At 46.4% G+C, this 21,710-nt stretch overlaps 1 protein-coding gene across 3 annotated transcripts in view; it reads right to left on the reverse strand.

Annotated features, from left to right (window-relative positions):
• Window positions 1-21,710, reverse strand: part of TERF1 (telomeric repeat binding factor 1) — a 65,287-nt gene that overhangs the window by 7,032 nt on the left and 36,545 nt on the right. For 2 of the 3 annotated variants that reach the window (XM_006131528.4, XM_006131527.4), the window contains 2 exons: window positions 15,956-16,029; window positions 7,868-8,872 (listed from right to left, as the gene is read on the reverse strand). In XM_006131528.4, the coding sequence (XP_006131590.2) occupies window positions 8,696-8,872; window positions 15,956-16,029 (251 nt within the window). In that variant the 3' untranslated portion in view covers window positions 7,868-8,695. Of the gene's footprint in view, window positions 1-7,867; window positions 8,873-15,955; window positions 16,030-21,710 lie in introns of those variants that run through there. The other variant, XM_075920523.1, reaches the window with a different exon arrangement.

Here is a 21,710-nt window from a genome sequence, read left to right on the forward strand (position 1 = left end):
ATATGAGGCTAACAAAGCAATCGTAACCAAATTACAGAAAATTCTTAATGATAGACCGACTTGAAAAGGAGTATTCTTTCATAGAAACCAGTGTAAATTTAGATTTATTGTTCTATTGTCTCTGCTATAGTGATATCACAGATGATTGACCCATCTCAAAGAAAAAAATGCTCATTTTCATTAAAATTTTATCTGGATAACAGCAGTGAAGTGACAAAATGTACTTGAACTACTATTCACTGGCTAAAAGTTTTGAATAGGATTTTTAAAAGCACTAAGTATTGGTCTAGATCTGGTCCTACTATAGAACTGACACATTCCCACTGTAAGGGTATGTCTACACTTGCACCCTCTTTCGATAGAGGGATGCAAATGAAGACATTCGAAATTGCAAATGAAGCCAGGATTTAAATATCCCACACTTTATTTGCATAATCACGTTATGGAGCTATTTCGAAATACAAAACGCGGTTATTTCTTGAGAACACCCTTCTTCTGAAATAAACCTCATTTTATGAGGAATAAGGGTTAGCAGTTATTTCGGAAGAAGAGTGTTCTCTCGAAATAACCGCATCTACACTGCGTTTTGTATTTCAAAATAGCACCATAACGCAATTATGCAAATGAAGCACAGGATATTTAAATCCCGGCTTCATTTGCAATTTCAAATGTCTTCATTTGCATCCCTATCTCAAAAGAGGGTGCAAATGTAGACATACCCTAATAGTACTTATAAAGACTGAATTGCAGGTCTCTCTTCTGATTGCTTTCAATATAACATCTGTCTTAGCTGGTTGACTACTGTAATATTATGGAGGACGAGTCTCCTATTGCTTTAGGTTTGGCCTACTCCTGAAATCACGGACACTTGATGCAATAGGTTCTCTTTAGTTTTAGATTCAAGGACTCCAAGGAAGCCATTGTGATTATCTGGGCCAGGGGTTCTCCCTCTGAATGTCTGGACTCCAAAGTGGGTTTCAACTCTCTTTTGATGGAGTCACTAATGCTGTTTTGGACTTGCTGAGGCACACAGCTGAAGCCAAAGCTTGAGCCTCGTTGCCCAGGGCTGAAGTCAAAGCATGAGGGCTTCAGCCCTGGCTGGCAAAGCTCAGATTATAAGTCACCTGTCCAGGGCAGCAGGGCTGAGGCTTCCAACACCCCTCCTGAGGTCATGTACTGTAGTAATGTTTGTTATCTGTATAGTATAGACGTGCCCCAGAGACTAAAGAGGTGTCCTTTAACCTTCTCTGTTAGTCTGAAGGAGCTCACTTTAATTCTGGGGTGGGTAAAAGGGCCAAGTGGGTTGATCCAGCCAGCGGAGGCCCTGGCACTCCCCTGCCCTCAGGCCAATCAGGACCTGCGGGCGGGGGAAGTGCAGTTTCCTCCACCCTGCAAAGAGCGTGTGGCACTTAGAAGCATCATGTGCTCCTGGCAGGGTCAGAAGAAACTTTGCACACTCCCCTGCCCGCCCTCAAGTCCTGATTGGCCTGCAGGCAAAAAGGGAACACGCAAAGTCTCCTCCCACCACCAGGGCATGGGCGCCTAGGGGGAACATCTGCGGGAGTGGGGGGAGGAGGGGATGAGGGGACGCAAAGACTTCACATGCTCCTCCCCCACCAGACCAATCATGATCTGTGGATGGAGAAGCAGGGAAGTATCCTGGACCTGCCCCTTCTGCCGGAGGTCTGGTGAGGCCTGAGGCCACTTCAAAAATTTATGACATGCCCCCCCCCATAAAAAAATTATTGCCCTCCCCTGCTTTAGTTTATCATAAAGCCAGGAGTGGGCAATACATTTTTATTGAGACCACTCCAAGAATTTGTTAAGTGGTCAAGGGCCACACTTATTAACAAAGGGTCTGGAATGGGTGCAGGGTCTGGAATGGGTGCCGAAAGAAGCTTGGAGAAAGGATTATGATGCAGGAAGAGGTGTGGGGTTCAAAAAGGAGTTTGGATGCAGTAGATTCTGACCTGGGGGAGAGTGCAGGGTCTGGGAATTGAGACCAAGGGCAGGGGTGCAAGGGTCTGTGACCTAGGGCAGGGATGAAGGGGGGGGGGGGAATCAGACAATTGGAGTGCAGGAGAGGGTGGAGTGTCAGATGCAGGCTCTGGCTGAGAGGGGTTTACTGTAGGTGGCTCCCAGCCAGCAGCCCAGAGGGATTTTTAGCCAGTCTCACTGCCTGCCATTCCCCCCCCCCCGCCCACACACCATTCAAAGCAGCTGGCTACTAGGATCAGCATGTGCATTTCTGTTTGGTGCACACCATGACGGAAGGGGGAACTCCACCAGTTGCCTGTTTAGGAAAGCACAGTGAAGGCAGCTCCCTTTGGCCAGTTTCTGGCCAAGGGAGATGTGAGGATTGTTCTGGAGGCAAGGGCACTGTGGATCTCTCATCTCCTCAAGGGGAACGTGTTGCATAGAAAGACACAGGCTGGCCTTAGCAGCTGGCTCCATTGAGCAGTGTTTGGAGATAGCAGGTAGAGAGTCTGCCTGAGAGTTCTACCTTGATTTCTAGATATATATTATTAAAATGCACATTATTTGCTTGGGTCTACCTTACCAAGCAATCCCGATCACTCTGAATCAGTGACTTCTTCTCTTATTTGTTCTGACCCAGTTTGTTTAATTTAAACTTTTCAGCAATTCTTCCAGGCCACTAATAAAGCATATTAACAAGTATAGGGCCAAGAACTGATCCCTGCAGCACTCCATGAAATGGGTGTGTTTCTAGTAATTTTTCTATTTACAATTGCTTTTGGAGACCTATCATTAATCAGCTTTTAATCCATTTAATGTGCAGCAGGTTGATTTTATAGTCTTTTAGATCCATAAGCAGAGCATCATACAGGTCACTTCGCTGAACCAAATGTGTAATTGCATCAAAAAATTAGTTTGACATTGTTTTCCAGAAACCAACCTTGGTTGGCATTATCCTACCCTCATTTAATTCTTGATTGAGTCTGGTAGCAGCCATTCTTACCTTATCCAACACTGATGTCACACTACCAGGCTTATAATTACCTAGATGATCCCATTTATCCTTTTCGAATATTGGCATAACATGAGCTTTCTTCCAGTGTTTTAAAACTCACCCACTCTGGCTATGTCTATACTGCACCTCTCTTCCACAAAAGCTTATGCAAATGAAGTGTGGATTAGCATAGGGCCGTGCTTCATTTGCATAATTAATTAGAAGCCACTTTTGTGCAAGAGGCATTTCCGCAAAAAGGAGCTGTGTAAACTGCTCCCTTTTGCGCAAAACCCCCTCTTGGCCAAGAGCCGTTCTTCCTCATTTTCTACACTGCTCCTTTTTGTGCAAAAGCAGCCCCATATTACCTATGCAAATGAAGCATGGCAATATGTTAATCCACACGTCATTTGCATTAGCTTTTGCGGAAGAGAGATGCAGTATAGACGTAGCCCCAGTGTTCTGAGACTTAATGAAAATTCAACATTAATGGTTCAGTGATCTCCTGAGCCAGCTCTTTTAAAACTGTTGGATTCAAGTTAATCGGACCTACTGATTCAAATATGTCTAATGGTACTAGATGTCATTTTAGCATCATCCTGAGATACTAGTGGCACTATGTCAGGTTTTTTTTAATTGAAAGTTTCTGCCTTATCTGCAATAGTATTGATAATTCTACCGTTTCAATCTAGTAATGGACCACTGCTATTGCTAGGATTCTCTTACACTTTTACATTACTATCAGCATTCCCTCTTTTTTTTTAAAAAAGATGCTTTTACTTCACCTTTGAATCAGCTTTTAACCAGCATGGCCCTCTTCCTTGATTGCGACTTTCTGGACATACTGTAAAGTGGTCTTAAAATAATTCCCAATTATCTTTTTACAGTACTTTAAAAATAAGTTCTTCCTCTCAATGATAAGGCTCATAATTGTTTTCAGCTTTATGAAACTGGGCCTTCTAAAGCTCCACATATATATACTACTGCTGTGGATTTTATTCAGTTTGGGTATGTCTACACCACACAGGTATTTCAAAATAAGCTATTTTGGAATAACTATTCCGGAATAACTTATTTCAAAATGGCATGTCTGCACTGCAGGGAAGCCTAAACATTAGTGCAAAGCAGGCTTACCTAACGTAGATGTGCTATCTTGATTTGGAGCCTCAGGAGGCACTAGGGAGGAATAACTTAAAATGGCCCTGGTGAGGGACTATTTCGAAATAGTAGCAGTGGAGCATCTACACATACCTCATTTCAAAACAGCTATAATAATAGGTGTTATTTCTCGCAGAATGAAGTTTACAGATTCCGGAATAAGACATCCTTTATTTTGAAATTATTTTGAAATAAACTGGATAGTGCTGTAGACACCTGCATTGTTATTTCAAAAACAATGCTAGTTATCTCGAAATAATGGTGTAGTGTGTGCACCTTTTGTGACTTGATCACATTTATCAAATGCACTTATACCTAAATTACAATCATGCAGGCTACAGCAGACAAACTAATAATCCATACTGTCCTTTCTCTGTTGGATACTGATGCATAAGCATTCAAGTTATAGTTACTTGGGAACAGATAAAGCCAGTTTTGACAAAACGCTACTCTCCCTCCCCTTTCCATAACCTGATCCTTCTGAAGTGATTTTAACCATGGGGAAGTACAGCATACTGGGCAGGGGCACTTGCTCTGCTGGCTCCGCTTTCCCCGTGGCTCCTGCTGCTGCAGGGCATAGGGCAACCGCTGCCACTGCATGGCCCAACGGCCCTCTTAGTGATCCCTGAAGCTGTGTCCTCAAGGGACAGGGTGGGGATCAGTAACAGACCATCCCAGCCAGATTGTACAATCGCTCTGGTGGGAACTGACCCATGGGCTGAGAATTTGAGAACCCTGCTAAAAAAGCAACGTAATGGTTCTCCAATAATTTTTAATACATTCTGGTAGAGAAAATAAACATCTTTGTTCTACAAAGCCTCTTTGAGATTCTGGCATTCTGTATGAAGACATCCCTGATTCTCCCTACTAAGCAATAGCTGCCATGCTGTCCTGCTTAGGGAGCACTCATTCTCTGCATATGAGCTAATAACATGCTGAAGGAACTCATCAGAAGGGAAGCTCATGTATCTTCACTAGTTTACAGCCATGGTTCTCAAACTTTTTGGCCCATGGATCACATGGGTCAATGCAAACCTTTCCACAGACCATCAGTCGCTAATGGAACCTCGCCATTAATTACATAATTGCACCCAAGCCATTTTGGCTAGTCTGCAGCTAGGGAAGAAGGGTTTAATTTAAATGATTAAACAGATTAAGTTTGATTAAACTAATGAGTTAAAATGCTTAATTTTAAATATTAATTTATGTCCAACACAAAAGTTCCCCCAGGTTTTCTTTATTTATGTTGGGGTGGGAAACCTTTTTTGGGGTCATGGGCCACTGATTCACAGGAAAAAAATATCAGTTAGGGACCAAACAAGAAAGAAGCAAATAAAAATTCCTCCAACCGTCACTGATGTGGCCTCCAACTGAGACATCTCATTCCTCTGGTGCTCCAGCCCTGGAAGGTTAGGGAGGACTGAGGTTCAGGGCATCCCATAGGCCAGATTTATTTTTCTTGGCTTTCAGAGTTAGTGGATTTCATGGACCCACTTAGGCTCTTGGGACAAAAATGAGGGGTTCAGCGTGCAGGAGAGGGCTGCCAGTGAGTGGGATAGGGATGAGGGTGCAGGATGTGGTCAGAGGATGGGGTACAGGATGTGAGGTTTGGGTGGGAGATAGGGCGCAAAAGCAGGCTGGGGGTAGTGTGTCTGGCTGGGAGGAGGGAGCAAGAGCAAGGGAGGGTGCAGGAGAGGGCTCAATGTAGGTTGTCTGGCTGGGGGGAGGGCACAGGAGTACGGTGTCTGGCCAGGACAGATGGTTCAGAGCTGGGGTAGGGGCCACTCAGAAGAATTTGGAAGTGTGCGAGGGTTGCCCTCTTCCATTATTAATGGAGGTGGTGCAGGGATCTGGGATGGAGGTTGGGTGCAAAAGGGAGCTTGGGGTAAGGGATTGGGTTGTGGAATCTGGGAGGGAGTTTGGGTGAAGGATGGAATCATATCCTGAGGCAACAGAGTAGGGTAAGGAGGAGGTCCAAGGTCTGGAAGGGGAGCATGACTGCCTAGGGGAGGGGTGTAGGAGACAATGCAGGGTCTGGGAGGGGGTTGTAAGCTGAGGCAAGAGTGCTGGAGGGGGTTCAGGGCTTTGGGCTGTGACCAGGGACAGTGGACTGGAGGTGCAACATCTGGAAGGGGGCTGTGACCTGAGGTGGGGCGTAGGAGGAGAGCAGTGTCTGGAAAGATGTATGGTGCAGAAGGTTTGGGGTACATGAGTTAGGGGGAAAAGAGAGTTGGGGAGGGTATAGGCTAGGATGCCACAGAATTTCTGGCTGAGACACCTTACCTGGTTCCCAGCCAGCAGCCCAGCAGGTTCCTTAGCCAGGGTCCCTGCCTTCCAGTCCCTGTACCTGATCAGGGGAGCTGCATGTTTATTTCTCTGAACTGAATGCTGTAAGCCACAGGGAGGAGGGGCACTTTCCATGCTGCCTGTTCTGCAAATTGGCAGCTGCTATTGCCTGAAACAGGCCAGTGGGAGCTACTGGAGACAGGGGCAGCATAAGAAGCCTCTTCTTCCTCCCTCCAGGCTCTTGGTGTTAAGAAACACACACATGGCCCTGCAGCCAGCTTTCCAGAGTGCCAAGCAGAGGCAGGGCAGGCAGGGAGCTGGCTGAAGCTCTCGCGAGCTGCATCTGTTCTGCAGGTTATTTTTTGCCAGCCCTGGTGTAGAAGCAAGCTGGGAGAGTGGGGTCTTGGGGTGTGTGGGTGTGTGTGTGTGTGTGTGTGTGTGTGTGTGTGTGACTGGGGTGCAGGGTCTGGGTTTGAGGGAGCTGCTTACCTGGCTCTGCACCCACATGAGTCCCAATATGGACTCCCAGGGATCCCATTGGCTGCAACTCCAGCCAATGAGAGCAACAGGGAAAGCCCATCATTACCTGGTGTTCCCCAGTGACTGGGGCAGCAGGGAGGCGAGAAACGCAGCACAGCCACTTGTTCTGCTCTCTCTTTACACTCTCTGCCCCTTTCCTCCTCCCTGTGGGGAAAGCCCTTGATTGTGCTGCTGTCTCAGGATCAGGGCTCTCTCCACTCCCTCCCCCTGCATGGAAAGACCTTGATTTTGATGCTGTTGCAGGGTCGGGGCTTTCTTCACACTGTCTCCCCCCCCCCAGAAAGCCTCTTGATCATACAACTGTTGCCCCAGCTGAGCTGCACAGGAGGGAGGTGAGAAATGCAGCATGGTTCTGCTCTGTCTCTTTTGAGCTGATCTGGTGGGTTCTGCGCTTGGCAGACACCAGGCTAGAGTTCCAATACTCTCCCTGCTGTGGGGGGTGGGGATTAGCTCGAGCTGTGGACCACCTGGGAGGCGGCCGCAGACCACTAATGGCCCGTAGAACACACTTTGAGAACTACTGGTTTACAGTGAGAAGATACAGAAGCAAACCTCTAGGCTAGCTAGATCATCCCCTATGCAAGGTGACCTGCCCTGTGTTAACAGGCTACCAAACCATAGGTCTCAAGCCTTTCACATGCTGATTGGGTACAGTCATATCAGATGCAAGGCAGCAACTGGGGGAGAGATTGAAAAAAAAGATGTAGCACAAGAGGATTAAATAACCTGCAACTGTTAGCTACTATCACAATATTACTCTGCAGTCCTGTCCAACCCCGCCACATTTTCACTTTTGTGAAAGAAGAGCCAAGAATAATTTTCAGATGTGGTAACAGGATAGGTAACTTTAAAAATGGCATCTTTTCCAAGAGCTTAAGTTATAATTCTTTTAACAAGAGATTTGACAATGCATAATTGTCCCTCACACTGCCATCTTTATTAAAAAAACTTCTTTATAAATGCAAGTATTTCTACAAAAAACACCTCTTTCAGACAATTTGGAAAGCATTATCTTAAATTAGCAAGACAAGATTTTTTGAGCAGTCATACCTGCAGATAAATAAGTATAGCTGCCACTTATGACCAAGATCTCAGGAATGAAATGCTGGACAGAGATCAAAAACATCGCATTGATACTGCATGACCTACCTTAATCTGGCTCTCTTTGATGACACAAACCAACAGTAATTGCAGAAGCAAGCCTTTACGGTACAGCTATCACTAATTGCTTTAGATATGCATCATATCTTTATAAGGCTACAAATACAACTTATGGTTTTACATTCTATTTACATCTTTAATTTAACAAAATATTACAAATTAAGTAAAACATTTACATTTCATAAGTGAGCACATTCACCTAACACAGATAAATGACATCTCTCCTGTCATCAAGCAAGAGAGGTTATATAGATGATTTATACCTTATATTTCTGGTTCCATTTTCAGGATACTAGTTTTGAGACTTAACTTTGCCCAATCAGAACAAGCTACAGTACCTTTTGCTCTGCAAGAGTAAAACATTCTAAAGGAAAAAAGTTAAGATTACATCACCACATTACTTTTCCTAGTATTTAGATTCACAGAGAGCTCAACATTAGTTTTACATTACTGTATTAAAAAACTCACATAGGAAGTTATAGCAACACAAACTGTCACTTTACAACCAAAGTTATTGGGAAAAGCTAGATGTCCACACATGAAACATGTTCAAACATGGGAAAAATGGGGCAAGAATCAAACTTAGTTCTCACTGTCCAAGCAAACAATCTCTTGCTTGATCATAGTTCTCCATCTGTCTTTTAACATGACACTGGTTCGGTTGTTGAAGTCATAATGAATTAGAATTTTATTCCAATTTCCCACTCCAAACTTCTTTACCCCATCCTTCAGTTTCTTGTCTTCTTCCCAAGTCCATCGCTTTAGAAAGAAGAGAATTGGACATACTATCAAATTAAAACTTCCTACAGTGAAAATTTACATTTAATATAAATACCACAAATGTATAAAATATGTTCACATTTCACTCTATATACAGTATATGCGTTCATATACAGGCAGTCCCCGGGTTACGTACAAGATAGGGACCGTAGGTTTGTTCTTAAGTTGAATCTGTATGTAAGTCGGAACTGGCGTCCAGATTCAGCCGCTGTTGAACCTGACCAGCAGCGGCTGAATCGGACACGCCTGGGGCAGAGCAGCTGGGGTGCTGCTGGGTTGGTCCGGCAGCGCCGCTCCTTGGCGCTACTGGACCAACCTGGCAGCACCCCAGCTGCTCTGCCCCAGGTGTCCCCAAGTCAGCCGCTGCTGAAACTGATCAGCGGCTGATTCCAGGAAGCCAGGGGCAGAGCAGCTGGGGTGCTGCCGGGTTGGTCCAGTAGCACTGCACCTCGGCGCTGTGGGACCAACCCGGCAGCCTCCCAGCTGCTCTACCCCAGGCGTCGGCGAGAAACGCCTGGTCTTCTGGGGGGGGGGGGGGGGGGGGCGCGCGCACTAGCTGCGCCCCCCCCAGCAGACCAGGGAGACACGCCGCAGTCCCGCCGTCCACATCCTCCGCGGCTTTGCTCCACGTCTCCCTGGTCTGGTGGGGGGCTCCCCCCCAGCAGACCAGGGAGACGCGGAGCGGCTTTTCTCGCCGTGGAGGACGCGGGTGGCGGGACCGCAGCATGTCTGGGCGATCCTGCCGCCTGCGTTCTCCGCAGCGAGAAAAGCCCCATTCGTATGTAGGGATCCGACATAAGTCGGATCCACGTAACCCGGAGACTGCCTGTATGCATTAAAAGTAGGCCAATTCTACTTTTCCAGGCTCTCTCTGGTACTTTGGGAGACAGTCTCATGTTTGTGTTTGGAGATTCACACACATTACCAACAAAGCATAAAGATTATATCTGTGGTTATGTTAAGTTATTCAGATGGTGGAGAGCTGAATGTTACACACTCAACGGTTTTGTTCAAACTTTTTAAACCAGTCATTCAATTGGTTTTGCCACTTTCTTGCAAGGACCACAATTCTGGAGACTAAATGCATCCAGCCTACATATTGCCAGTTTCAATTAAAAAAAAAAAAAGAAAAAATAAAAAGACACCCCTCTGTACAATACATTATTTTGGACTGCTGAAGTTTCACACACAAATATACATAAAGACACTAGATAGGATTTTCAAAATACACCTATGACCCAGTGGTTTTCAAAATGTATTAAAGGAGCCTAAGCTAAAACTGAAAATTTTATCAGTGATGATCAAAACTAACACGAAATGACATAAAGGAATTTCAAATGTTAGTTCTTTTAATGTGTGATAGCACTCAGAAAGTAACTGTAGGATAGGAGCTTCATTATGTTAAGTGCTGTAAAAATCAGACACCATCCCCACTCTAAGTTTATAGCCCAAAATTTCCCTCCCCTAAAATATTTCCATTTCTAATCATTTGGATTTTTGTTTATACAGGCAGTCCCCGAGTTACGCAGTTACGAACGGGGCTTTTCTTGCCCCGGAGGACGGGAGCGGCGGGATGCCCAGATGCGCCGCGGTCCGCCGCCCCCGTCCTCCGGGGCGAGAAAAGCTGCTCCCCGTCTCCCTGGTCTGCAGGGAGACGGGGAGCAAAGCCGCGGAGCACGCCCGCAGGGGGACAGCCCAAGTGCGCCCGGGCTGTCCCGCTGCGGGCGTGCTCCGCGGCTTTGCTCCCCGTCTCCCTGCAGACCAGGGAGACGGGGAGCAAAGCCTCAGAGCATGCCAGCAGTGGGACAGCCGCGGCGCGCCTGGACTGTCCCGCTGCCTGCGTGCTCTGCGGCTTTGCTCCGCGTCTCCCAGGTCAGCAGACCAGGGAGACGGAGCGAAGCCGAGGAGGACTTGGGCTGTCCCGCCACCCCCGTCTCCCTGGTCTGCTGGGGGGGGGGAGGGGAGGAAGAGGGGTGCAGCTAGTACCCCACCCCCCAGCAGACCAGGCTTTTATTGCCTACCCCTGGGGTAGAGCAGCTGGGGGCTGCCGGGTTGCTCCAGCAGCGCCGAGGAGCCGCGCTACTGGAGCAACCCAGCAGCACCCCAGCTGCTCTGCCCCAGGCGTCCCCAAGTCAGCCTGCTGAAACTGACCAGCGGCTGACTACAGGAAGCCCGAGGCAGAGTTGCTCTGCCCCAGGCTTCCTGCAATCAGCCGCTGATCAGTTTCAGCAGCAGCTGACTTGGGGACGCCCGGGTTTCTTAAGTTGAATCTGTATGTAAGTCAGAACTGGCGTCCAGATTCAGCCGCGGTTGAAACTGATCAGTTTAAGCAGTGCTGACGCCAGTTCCAACTTACATACAAATTCAACTTAAGAACAAACCTACAGTCCCTATCTTGTACGTAACCCGGGGACTGCCTGTAATGTCAAGATTCTATATCAGTTTGAGAGTGTCCCTTTCCAAAGTTTATTCCTAAACATAGGATGAAGGCAAACAGACTCAATAGCTCACATTTGTTCAGGGCTAGATTTGTTTCAGGTTAATGCTGTTAGTTACCATCTATTAAGCCAAATGGTCAATCTGGCCACAGCAGAGGAAGGTATTAGCAAGCCTGCACTGACCCACAACTGAAAAGTTGGTGACAAATAATTACAAAAAGCAAAGCTAAGAGTTAAATCATCTGTAATATGCTACTACAAATTCTTCTTAAACAGTTTATATATAAGTGCTCTTGTTTGGAAACAAGTATTACACAGTCTTGCAAGTTAAGTGGAGTCTTTCCCACCAAACGCTCCAAAAAAGTCCAGTTCTGGATCCCTTGCTCCAGCAGCAAGCCCCACTGATTTAATTTGGGCTACGCATGGCTCTGAAGGGACTTCTCACACAAAAAGGGGTATAAGATGGACCCTACTAGCAACCTAAATCCTAATTGATACTGCTGAGGTAGTAGAAATTACAGAGGATTCACCTTTCAATGGTGTTGCATCAGAATGAAATATGTAGCTTATCTGAAAAAAAAATTTGCTATGTAAAGCTGAAAACAGGCTCTGAATCATTGGCATTTCATTCCATTTATGGAACAAGTGCAAACAAAGCCAACATTGAAAAAGGGACTGCATGGACAAGGGAATTCTAAAAGTCAACAATCCTTTCTGTGACATTCACAGCATTCTTTCAGGCATGCAGACAATCTTATATAAAAGTCACAATGATGTGGATGAGCAAATTCAACTTTTTGGAATACTTTGTGTAATACTGATGTTGAGAAGTCCCACAGATAAAAGACTACCCCACAGAAGTAGCAAGAAAATAAAGGATGCATTCTATAGGTCCATGAGAGCAGTTGTGTAGAATTTGATTTTTTTATAAGAATTTAGGAATTTAACAATTTTCTCCACATCCTATCAACTTTTATCCATATCAATTAAGGATATTAAAATGCAGTTAATTGACTAGTTGATAGAATTTCCATTGACTAGTCTATGTACATTTCTAGGGAAATGCGGAACTCGACGTACAGCCCTGACTCTGGGCTGCACAGGGGTACCTTCTTTGAAATGAACAAGAGTCCGAGGGGGGAGAGAAAGCTCATGCATTTCAAAGCCACGGAGACCGGGATCAGCAGTGGACTCCACAGCTGATCCTGTGCTCCCCCGTGGCATTGCCTGGGTCAGCTGAGAAGCCCCATCTGACCCCAGGTTCCCCACAGCTTCCCTTTTGAATCATGCTCCTAGCGGCATGCAGCATAGCATGGAGCCCGGGGTCAGCGAGGGACTACGTCCCCCGCTGATACCAGGCTCCATGGCTTTGAAATGCATGAGAGCTCCCCCATAATTTCTGTATGCTAAGGTGGGCTTCTGTATTTTAATAGAGAGGACTTTATGACACAGTTAACATTGTTAACTATCATAGTTTCTAATCTTCCTAAGGTATGCCTGAGCACCCCTGTAGTCAGCATAAGTCTGGGAAAGGTGTTTGTAAGTTAACTACTGATGTTGAAATACTATAGCAAAGAACAAAATATTAACAATACACCGTATACAGCTTTTCTGTGTTAGTGGAGAGTGAAAACGAAGCAGGAGCTGTAGTATAAGAGGGTTTTTTTAAAAAAATCATATGGCAACGCGCCAGTATTATTCATGTCATTAAGTGGCAGTTTTTGCCATTTCATCAGCAGTGAAAAAGAAGAAAGAGGGCACTGGCTTTGAGCATTTGGGCTGTGTTTCTATAGGAAGGGACTAAATCTTTTAAGGCAAATTTATTGTCTACTGTTCCTCTAACCTTTTGTTTTGATAAATTAATGCTGATTGTCAGTCCCACAATTATTTGCTATGTTTTTGCCACAGTTAAGCACAGCTTTAAAATAAATTGTGTTGTTTCAACTCAGTGTTTTAAACACGAGAAAAGGCTCTCATTAGTCTTTAGGGGTATGGATCTTGGTGGTTTAACAATAGATTTCGTATTAGCAGATAGTCTAATCTGAGGATTGGCTGTGCCTATAAATTCAACCAGTACTTCGAACTTCAATATAGGCTTTCAATGAAGGAAGAAATAAAGGAGCTAGAAGGATATTTATCCATATGTAAACTGACAAGAAAGTTGTTTTCTCTAGTTATCCTTAAAAATGTGAGCCAAAAAAGTAAGTTAATATTTTCCTTATTAACTCAAGGTAAAGAGAGGAAACAGCTTGTATCAACTGTTGTAAATCACAGTTTGGAGATTTCCACAAAATATTTACAAAGATCTTAGGCGATCTGGTTGACTCCCTTCAGAGTGCCCTTCCACACTGAAAACTGAAGCCTATGTTCTAGCTTTAACAGAATATTTTATCGTTACAGATTGAACCTCTCTAAGTCAGGCATCCTCAGGATCTGACCAGTGAATTTGCCGGACCACGGGAAGCCAATATTGTCTAATGACATTTCATTGCATACTGGGCTCTGAGAAATATTTAAGGATACATTAGAGCTAAATAACAGCACATAACACCAAGAGCCAGGACTGCTGGCTATAAACCAGCTTCATGGTACCGCAGGAAACTTGGCTGTACCTATGAAAAGTGGACATCTGACTAAGATCATGCCAGATCTGAGAGTGCTGGACTAGAGAGGTTCCATTTGGTTTGCAAAAGTCATCATGACTTCATTTCAGAAAATAAACTGTACACTAGATGTATTATTTCAGAACAGGAATCTTGTTCCCAAAGTCAAATGCACTTTAAATACTCTTTTCATAACTTCTCTATATTCAACTCACATTTCCAGAATTCCCAAAGTTACATGGTACTTTGGTTTGTGTCTGATGTAGCTAACATTTAAAATAGTGACTACAGGTATCTGCATTTGTTTCATGGGTAAGACCTTTATGAAATGCAGCGATATAGGAAGTTGCATGTTATCAGACCACTGCAATAGGCTTACCTTGAAAACTCCATCCCATTTTTGTATTTTCACCCTTATAACGGAGCATTTTGTTCACTAAGGCTACGTCTACACTGGCCCCTTTTCCGGAAGGGGCATGTTAATTTCAGAAGCCGTAATAGGGAAATCCGCGGGGGATTTAAATATCCCCCGCGGCATTTAAATAAAAATGTCCGCCGCTTTTTTCCGGCTTTTAAAAAAGTAGGAATAAGATCCTCCGGAAAAGGGCGCTTTTTCCGGAGTATCGGGGCCAGTGTAGACGCTCTTTTTCGGCTTTTTTAAAAGCTGGAAAAAAGCGGCGGACATTTTTATTTAAATGCCGCGGGGGATATTTAAATCCCCCGCGGATTTCCCTATTACGGCTTCTGAAATTAACATGCCCCTTCCGGAAAAGGGGCCAGTGTAGACGTAGCCTAAAGGTGATAGTGCAACATTGAGCCAATGAGTGTGGGGGGGGGGGGGGGGGGGGAAGAGAAGGAAAAAACAAACAAAACACACACACACACACACACCCCCCCCTCTTGTTGCTCACTTGTCAGCAGTTCCTGGTGGGAGCTTTAATCTTGAAGACTATTATCAGGGTGGATAATAATTTTTGATGGTGGGGGGCCCACTCCAAGAATTTTGAAAGTGGTTGAGGACCACACTCTTCCATGATATTAATGGAGGAAGTGCAGGGTCTGGGATGGAGGTTGGGTGCAGAAAGGAGCTTGGGGTAAAGGACTGGGCTACTGGAGGGAATGTAGAGTCTGGGAGGGAGTCTGGGTGAAAGAGGCAGTTGTGACCTGAGGCACTGGACCAGGGTGCAGGGGATTGGATTAGTAACCTAGGGCAGGAAATTGGGGTACAGGAAGGGGTGCAGGGGATTAGGATGCAGGGGCTTGGGTTGTGAGCTAGGGCAGGAGGGGACTGTGATCCAAGGCAGGGGATTGGGGCTCAGGAGTGGGGAAGGGAGTGATCTGCAGTGCCAGAGACAGGATCTGATCAGGAGACTTACCAGTCAGCAACCCAGCAGTTTCTCAGGCAGGCAGGGAGCCTGCCCCACCCCCACATAGGCTGCAGCCATGTGCTGTGTGAATAGCTATGAGCCCTGGAGGGGAGGAAGCATGATGCTTCATAGATGCCTGTTATTCAAACAGACAGCTCCCATTAGCCAATTTCTGGCCAGAAACCGTCCAATGGGATTGTGCTGGAGGTGGGAGCAGCATCTGAAGTCTTCCCCCTTCCCTCCGGGGCTCAAGAGTTTTTAAAAGAAAAACCATGCCGCAACCATGTTTCTGAGCCACATGAACGTGGGGCAAGGCAAGCAGGGAGCCTGCCTAGGGCTCCCCACAGCATCTGCAGGCTGGATCCAGTGGCTTGGCAGGCCTGATTCAGCCTGCAGGCCATATTTTGCCCAGGCTTGATCTAGATCATATGAATTAGGTATTGCCTAGTTAATTTAAAAAAATGTATTTGTGACTTATTTTTCTGTATGTGCGTATGTTTGAAAGAGATACAGGACACAAACGTTACATAGAAACATGCTGCACAGTAACTCAGTTTGGAAATACACTACATTTTATTTCCTCTGATTGCATATAATTCGAACACATTTTACAGACTAATTTTAGGTCCATTTAAGTATAAAATCAATACACACCTGCTTCTTCCGGCCAGTTTGTCTACGAGACAGAAATCTTCTACCATTTTCAGTGTTCTGCAAACCATTGAGACCTAGATTAATCAGTTGAGAACACAAAGATCAATAAATATCATCATTCTGCACCAATTCTCCACTATAATATTTACACCTGTGAGAAGCAAGAACAGAGTGAGTATAGAGAATATTTCTACTTGATTTATTTTAGCCTTTTGTATGTACTTTGGACCTATTCAGGATAAACACAGTGGAGAGTATGATAGTCTGTCAGAGTACTCAAAATGGCCACTAAATTCCTGCAAGAGTTTTTACTTTGTATTTTAAACAATTGTTAAACCAATAATTTTAAACCACATCACACAGTTCTCTATTACTACAACTAAAACAGTACAAAATCAACCTTGTAACTATTGCCCATGCACCTTTGCCATTGCAGCTTATTTAAACATCCTAAATTTCTGCAGCTGTGTCACCTGTTTCTTAAAAAATTAATCATTGACCTGTTTCTTCTTGTTCCACCACTTAAAAAAAAAATTACTTACCTCATAACAGTTGTTCAAGATGTGTTGCTTATGTCCATTCCACTTGTGTGCCTGCACAAGTTCCAGAATGTTTTTGCCCTTCGCAGTATCTGTTGGGCCAACCGGGGAGCCCCCTGTAGTGGCGCCGGCATATAGGTGCATATCTACCCCTGCTAACCCTCCACCTCACCGAGTTCCTTCTTGTCACACGTTCCAACAAAGGGGAGGTGGGTGTGATTGGAATGGACATAAGCAATACATGTCGAAGAACAACAGTTACAAGGTAAGTAACTGTTTTTTCTTCGAGAGCTTGCTTATATCCAATTCCACTTAGGTGATTCCTAAGCTATTCCTATGTAGGCAGGGTTGGAACCTAAGAGAAAACAGACTGCAACACTGCTCTGCCAACAGCCACATCCTGTCTAGCCTGCTATGTAATTGCATAATGGTTAGTAAAAGTATGGATCGATGACCATGTAGCCACTCTACAGATGTCTTTGATCGGCACTTGCACTAGGAATGCAGTTGAGGATGCCTGAGCACTGGTAGAATCAGCCATAATAGAATGGGTCGACTTCCCTCTTAGGTCATACCATGCCTTAATGCATGCCATAATCCATGAGGACAGGCACTGAGCTAACACAGGGAGGCCCTTCATTCTCCCTGCTATAGAGACAAAGAGCTGCATCGACCTACGAAACTGCTATGACCTCTCTAAATATAAGGCGAGAGCCTTTCTAATATCTAATGTGTGACACGCCTGCTCTCTCGTTTGCATGTGGCTTAGGGTAGAAGACTGGCAGGAAAATCTCCTAGGACATGTGAAACAGGGATACCACTTTAGGTAGAAATGCAGGGTGTGGACTCAACGTCACCTTGTCCTTAGAGAACACAGTGTACGGTGGCTCCAAAGAAAGGGCCCTCAACTCAGATACCCTCAACAGCTGAGGTGATAGCCATGAGAAAGGCCATTTTCCATGAAAGAGGAGTGTGACAGCACATAGCTAATGGCTCAAATGGGGGCTGCATCAGTCCCCGGAGCACTAGATTCAAGTCCCACTGTGGAACGGGTTGCCTACATTGGGGACAGAGCCTACCTAGTGTGGAAAGTAAAATGGAAGGTTCGAGAATGTGGCCAGCCCCAGAGAGGTGCAGAAACAGGCAGCCTTGTATTGAATATTTTTAACTTTTATTAAAGTGCTTTTAACTATAACTTTTTATTTATCAACGTTTTACATGCGTGGGCGCCAGATAATTATTAACAGTAACAACAAACAAACTGCAATACAATAGAGGAAAATGCCCTGGGGTTTCTCTAAGTCTAAGTAATTATCAATAACAGCTCAGGGATTTTTATCAGTTATATTTACATTAATTTTACTCATAAGCTCATAAGAGTTAAATAGATGTTAACTCTTAACTGTACTATTTAACAATTTCTAACTAACTTACTCTTAACACTATTATTTATCAAACCTTTAACTAACTTTACACAGCAATACTCACAATTATCAGACATACAAGACACAACAGAGACAACAGCATATTCGTTATTTGTCACGCTCTGCAAAAGATTCGGTAGATTCGGTGAGCGGGAGGGGGTCCTCGGGTGATCAGCCCTCAGAACCTGGCTCGTGTTCTGCCTTCCAAGTTTTCGGGAAACCTCAACTGCATGCAGGAGGGGTAGCTGTTTTATAGAGAGCAAAAGCTTTCCCACGCCTAGTTGTGATAGGCTTGACAGATTCAGTCTCCTAGTGACAGGCTGAGGGGGAAGGGGAGGGGGTGAGATGGCCCTTGAGTGGCGCAAACTTTGTATGACCCTTACCTGCCTGGTGTCTTACTCCTGGTTTTACTGATTTTAAGTCACATAGTGCAGGATTTTTGGTTTGAGGGGAAGGTAAACTTGGGCTAGGAAGGCTATGCGCACGAGGCCTGGCCAGAAAAGAGCCTGTTTTCACACCTAGGTCCCTCAGAGAGTGTTTGACTATTGCATGTGTGAACACCGAGCTCCCACTTCCTCCTGGTGAAACACCGCAATGGCTGCCAACTGTACCCTCACTGAGGCGGTAGACAGCCTCCATTGCCTGAGGTCAAGGAGGTAGTCGAAGACCAGACGGATGGGGGCTCGAAAGGGATTCCCTCCTTCTGAATGACTCAACTAGAGAACCTCCTCCATTTAGGCTGATATGTCATCCTGGTGGAGGTACTCTCCATCAGTACCCGCCTGACCAGATCTGAGGAGAGGAACCCCCCCCCCCCACACTTAACCATGGATCTTCCAAGCAGTGAGGTGGAGGGACTGTAGATTTAGGCGGCACAGACAACCCTGATCCAGCTCCTGGGTCAAGAGGTGTGGTACAAGCAGGAGGGCAATGGGGTCTTCCACCAACAGCAAAACCAGGGTGATATGGTCAGGCCAGGGCCACCAGGATTGGTGATGCCTCCGTACCTTCATGCCCCCAGGAGCCCCTCATGCACAAGGAGAAAAGGGGGGGAGGGGAGGAGTACAGGAGACACTGAGGCCACTGCATCACCAGGGCATCCTCATCCGATCCAGGGACCTGGCCTTAGCATGAGAAGAAATGGGTTGAGTAGGGGAAAGGTTGAGGAGGGGAGTCCTCCACCTGCAGAAAAGAAGGTGCACCACTTCCTTGAGAGACCATTCGTGGGCCGACAATGCCCTGCTGAGGTGGTCTACCAGTGTGTTGTGGGCCCCTGGGAGGTAGGTGGCCTGAAGGTGAATCCCCTTGCACGATGAAGAGGTCCCAGAAGGCTAGGGCCTCCTGACAAAGAAGAGAGGATCAAGCACCACCCTGTCAATTGATATAAAACATCACTGAGGTATTGTCTGTTAAAACTGACAGAATTACTCCTCAACTGAGGTAGGAACATCTGGCATGACAAATGCACCACTCTCAGTTCCCCGACATTGATGTGCAACAACCTCTCCACTCGAAACAACATACATTCCATCTGTAAGTCTGCTACGTTGGGCCCTTGTACCTGGTATTGGAAGCGCCCGTTACCAACTGCATTGAGGGAGGGGGCTGGCCAAAGGGGACCCCACAGCACATCTCACTCTCCCTCAACCACCAGTCCAGTGTGAAAAGGATCTCCGGTGGGATAGTCACCACAGTATCAATGTGGTCATGAGCCAGCCTGTAGATTCCTGCCAGCCAGGCCTGCAAAGGTCAGAGGTGCTGTCTGACATTTCGCACCACGTAAGTGCACACTACCACATGGCCCAACAGCCTCAAACAATGCCTCGCAGTAATCATAGATGTGGCCCGGAGCTGTCAAATAATGTCCTTCATGTCCGCAAACCTGGAGCTCGGTAGAGTTGCTCTATTATTTGAGTAGGGACGAGGGATTTTTCCTTGTTCAACATGAGTCCCAACTAGGAGAAGGTTTCCCAGGCCAACACAATGTGGGATAGCACCTGATCCCTGGACCAGTCTCTGATGAGCCAGTTATCCAGGTAGGTGAAAATGTGAAGCCCCCTCTTTCTTAGGAAGGCAGCTACCACTACCATACATTTGGTGAATACTCTGGGGGCAGTGGAAAAGCCAAATGGCAGAACCACAAACGGATAATGGTCCCCACCCACCAAGAAACATAGGAATTTCCTGCAGTGAGGGACAACTGAAATGTAGAAGTACATGTCCCTCAAATTGAGGGCAGCATACCAGTCCCCTAGATGAAGTGAGGGAATGATGGAGGATAGCATCACCATCCTGAACCTTGACTTTCTTACAAAGACATTGAGACCTCCGAGATCTAGGATGGGGTGAAGACCGCCTTTGGATTTTGGAAATATGAAATATCGGGACTAGAACCCCTTTCCACAAAATGCAAGGGGAACCTCTCCTACTGCCCCCAATGACAGGAGCGAAGAGACCTCTTGATGAAGAAGGTGGTCGTGAGAGGGGTCCCTGAAGAGGGACAGTGAAGGGGGGTGGGAAGGTGGGGAAGAGAGGAAGGAGACGGTAGCAAGGGGATACTTTGTCTCAAGGACCCATTGCTCGGAGGCCAATTGCTCCAGGTGCTTCTACCACCATTTCCCCTTTTTCTCCACCTATTATCCTGTCTGGGGGCCTTGCTGGTACGGCCTCCGTGACCTAGGATTCAGTGGTCAGCGCTGCAGACCAGGGGCATGGATGCCCAGAGACTTCAGTGTCACCTTCGCGTCCTTCAGTCTGTGCAGTTTACTATCAGTCTGGTCTGAGAAGAGCCTTCAAAGGGCAGGTCTTGCAGTGTAGTCTGGATTTTAGGTGGGATGCCCAAGACCTTAAGCCACAAGTTCCTCCATGTGACTATGCCAGTGGCTATTGAGCATGCCGTAGAGTCTGCCGCATTCATCACAACCTGAAGGGCAGTGCGGGATACCACTTTGCCCTCCTCTGTCAAAGCCCCAAGCTCTTGCTATGACTACCTAGGGAGCTGGGACCTGAACTTATTTACCGCCAACCAGAAGTTATAGGCCGCAGCCCTGCTGTCACATACGCCTTTCATCCCAAGAGGTCAAGCTTTTTGGGCTCCTGACTCTTAGGAGTGGGACCAGGCTGTCCGTGTCTTACCCTTTGACAAGCATCCTGGACGACCACCAAGCCACGGGGTGGGTGGGAAAACATATGTTCATAACCAGACTGCAGCACAAAATACCTCTTCGCCACCCCTTTCTGCACCAGAGAAATGGACGCCGGTGTCTGTTAGAGGTTTTTCGTAATTTTGGCCGTCTTATTAAGGGGAAGTGCAATCCTAGCAGGAGCATCTGCTGTCAGGATGTCCACCATGGGATCAGATGCCTCCACAACCTCCTCAGCCTGCATCCCTATGTTTTGGGCCAACCTCCCGAGGAGGTCCTGATGGGTGCACATGTCCATGGCAAACATAGCTGGGGACAGGTCTGCCAGAGCCTCATTGAGGGGGAAGAGGACAAGGAGTCCCTCGGCAACAGTGGCAACCATGGTGAGACTGGGGGGGAGGGGAAGAGAGGGTAGGAGGCTGCAGCTGGATAGGGTTCACCAGGGCTGGCTGCCGAGCCAGCTGATCTCAGTCCCCTGCTAATCCTGAGGGACTGGCCCTAGACTGACGTTGGAGCCCATGTGAACAGGGTAGCCAAAAGCATAGCCCTGCGCCCTGAGTACATCGAGGCCAAGGCTGACCCTGACCTCGAAGGCTCCTGTCCCTGATGATATGCCTGGGGGGTTCAAAAAGGCCCCTAGGCTAGCTGC

This window comes from Pelodiscus sinensis, chromosome 2 (assembly GCF_049634645.1).
Source record: "Pelodiscus sinensis isolate JC-2024 chromosome 2, ASM4963464v1, whole genome shotgun sequence".
In the NCBI taxonomy this organism is placed as follows: domain Eukaryota; kingdom Metazoa; phylum Chordata; order Testudines; family Trionychidae; genus Pelodiscus; species Pelodiscus sinensis.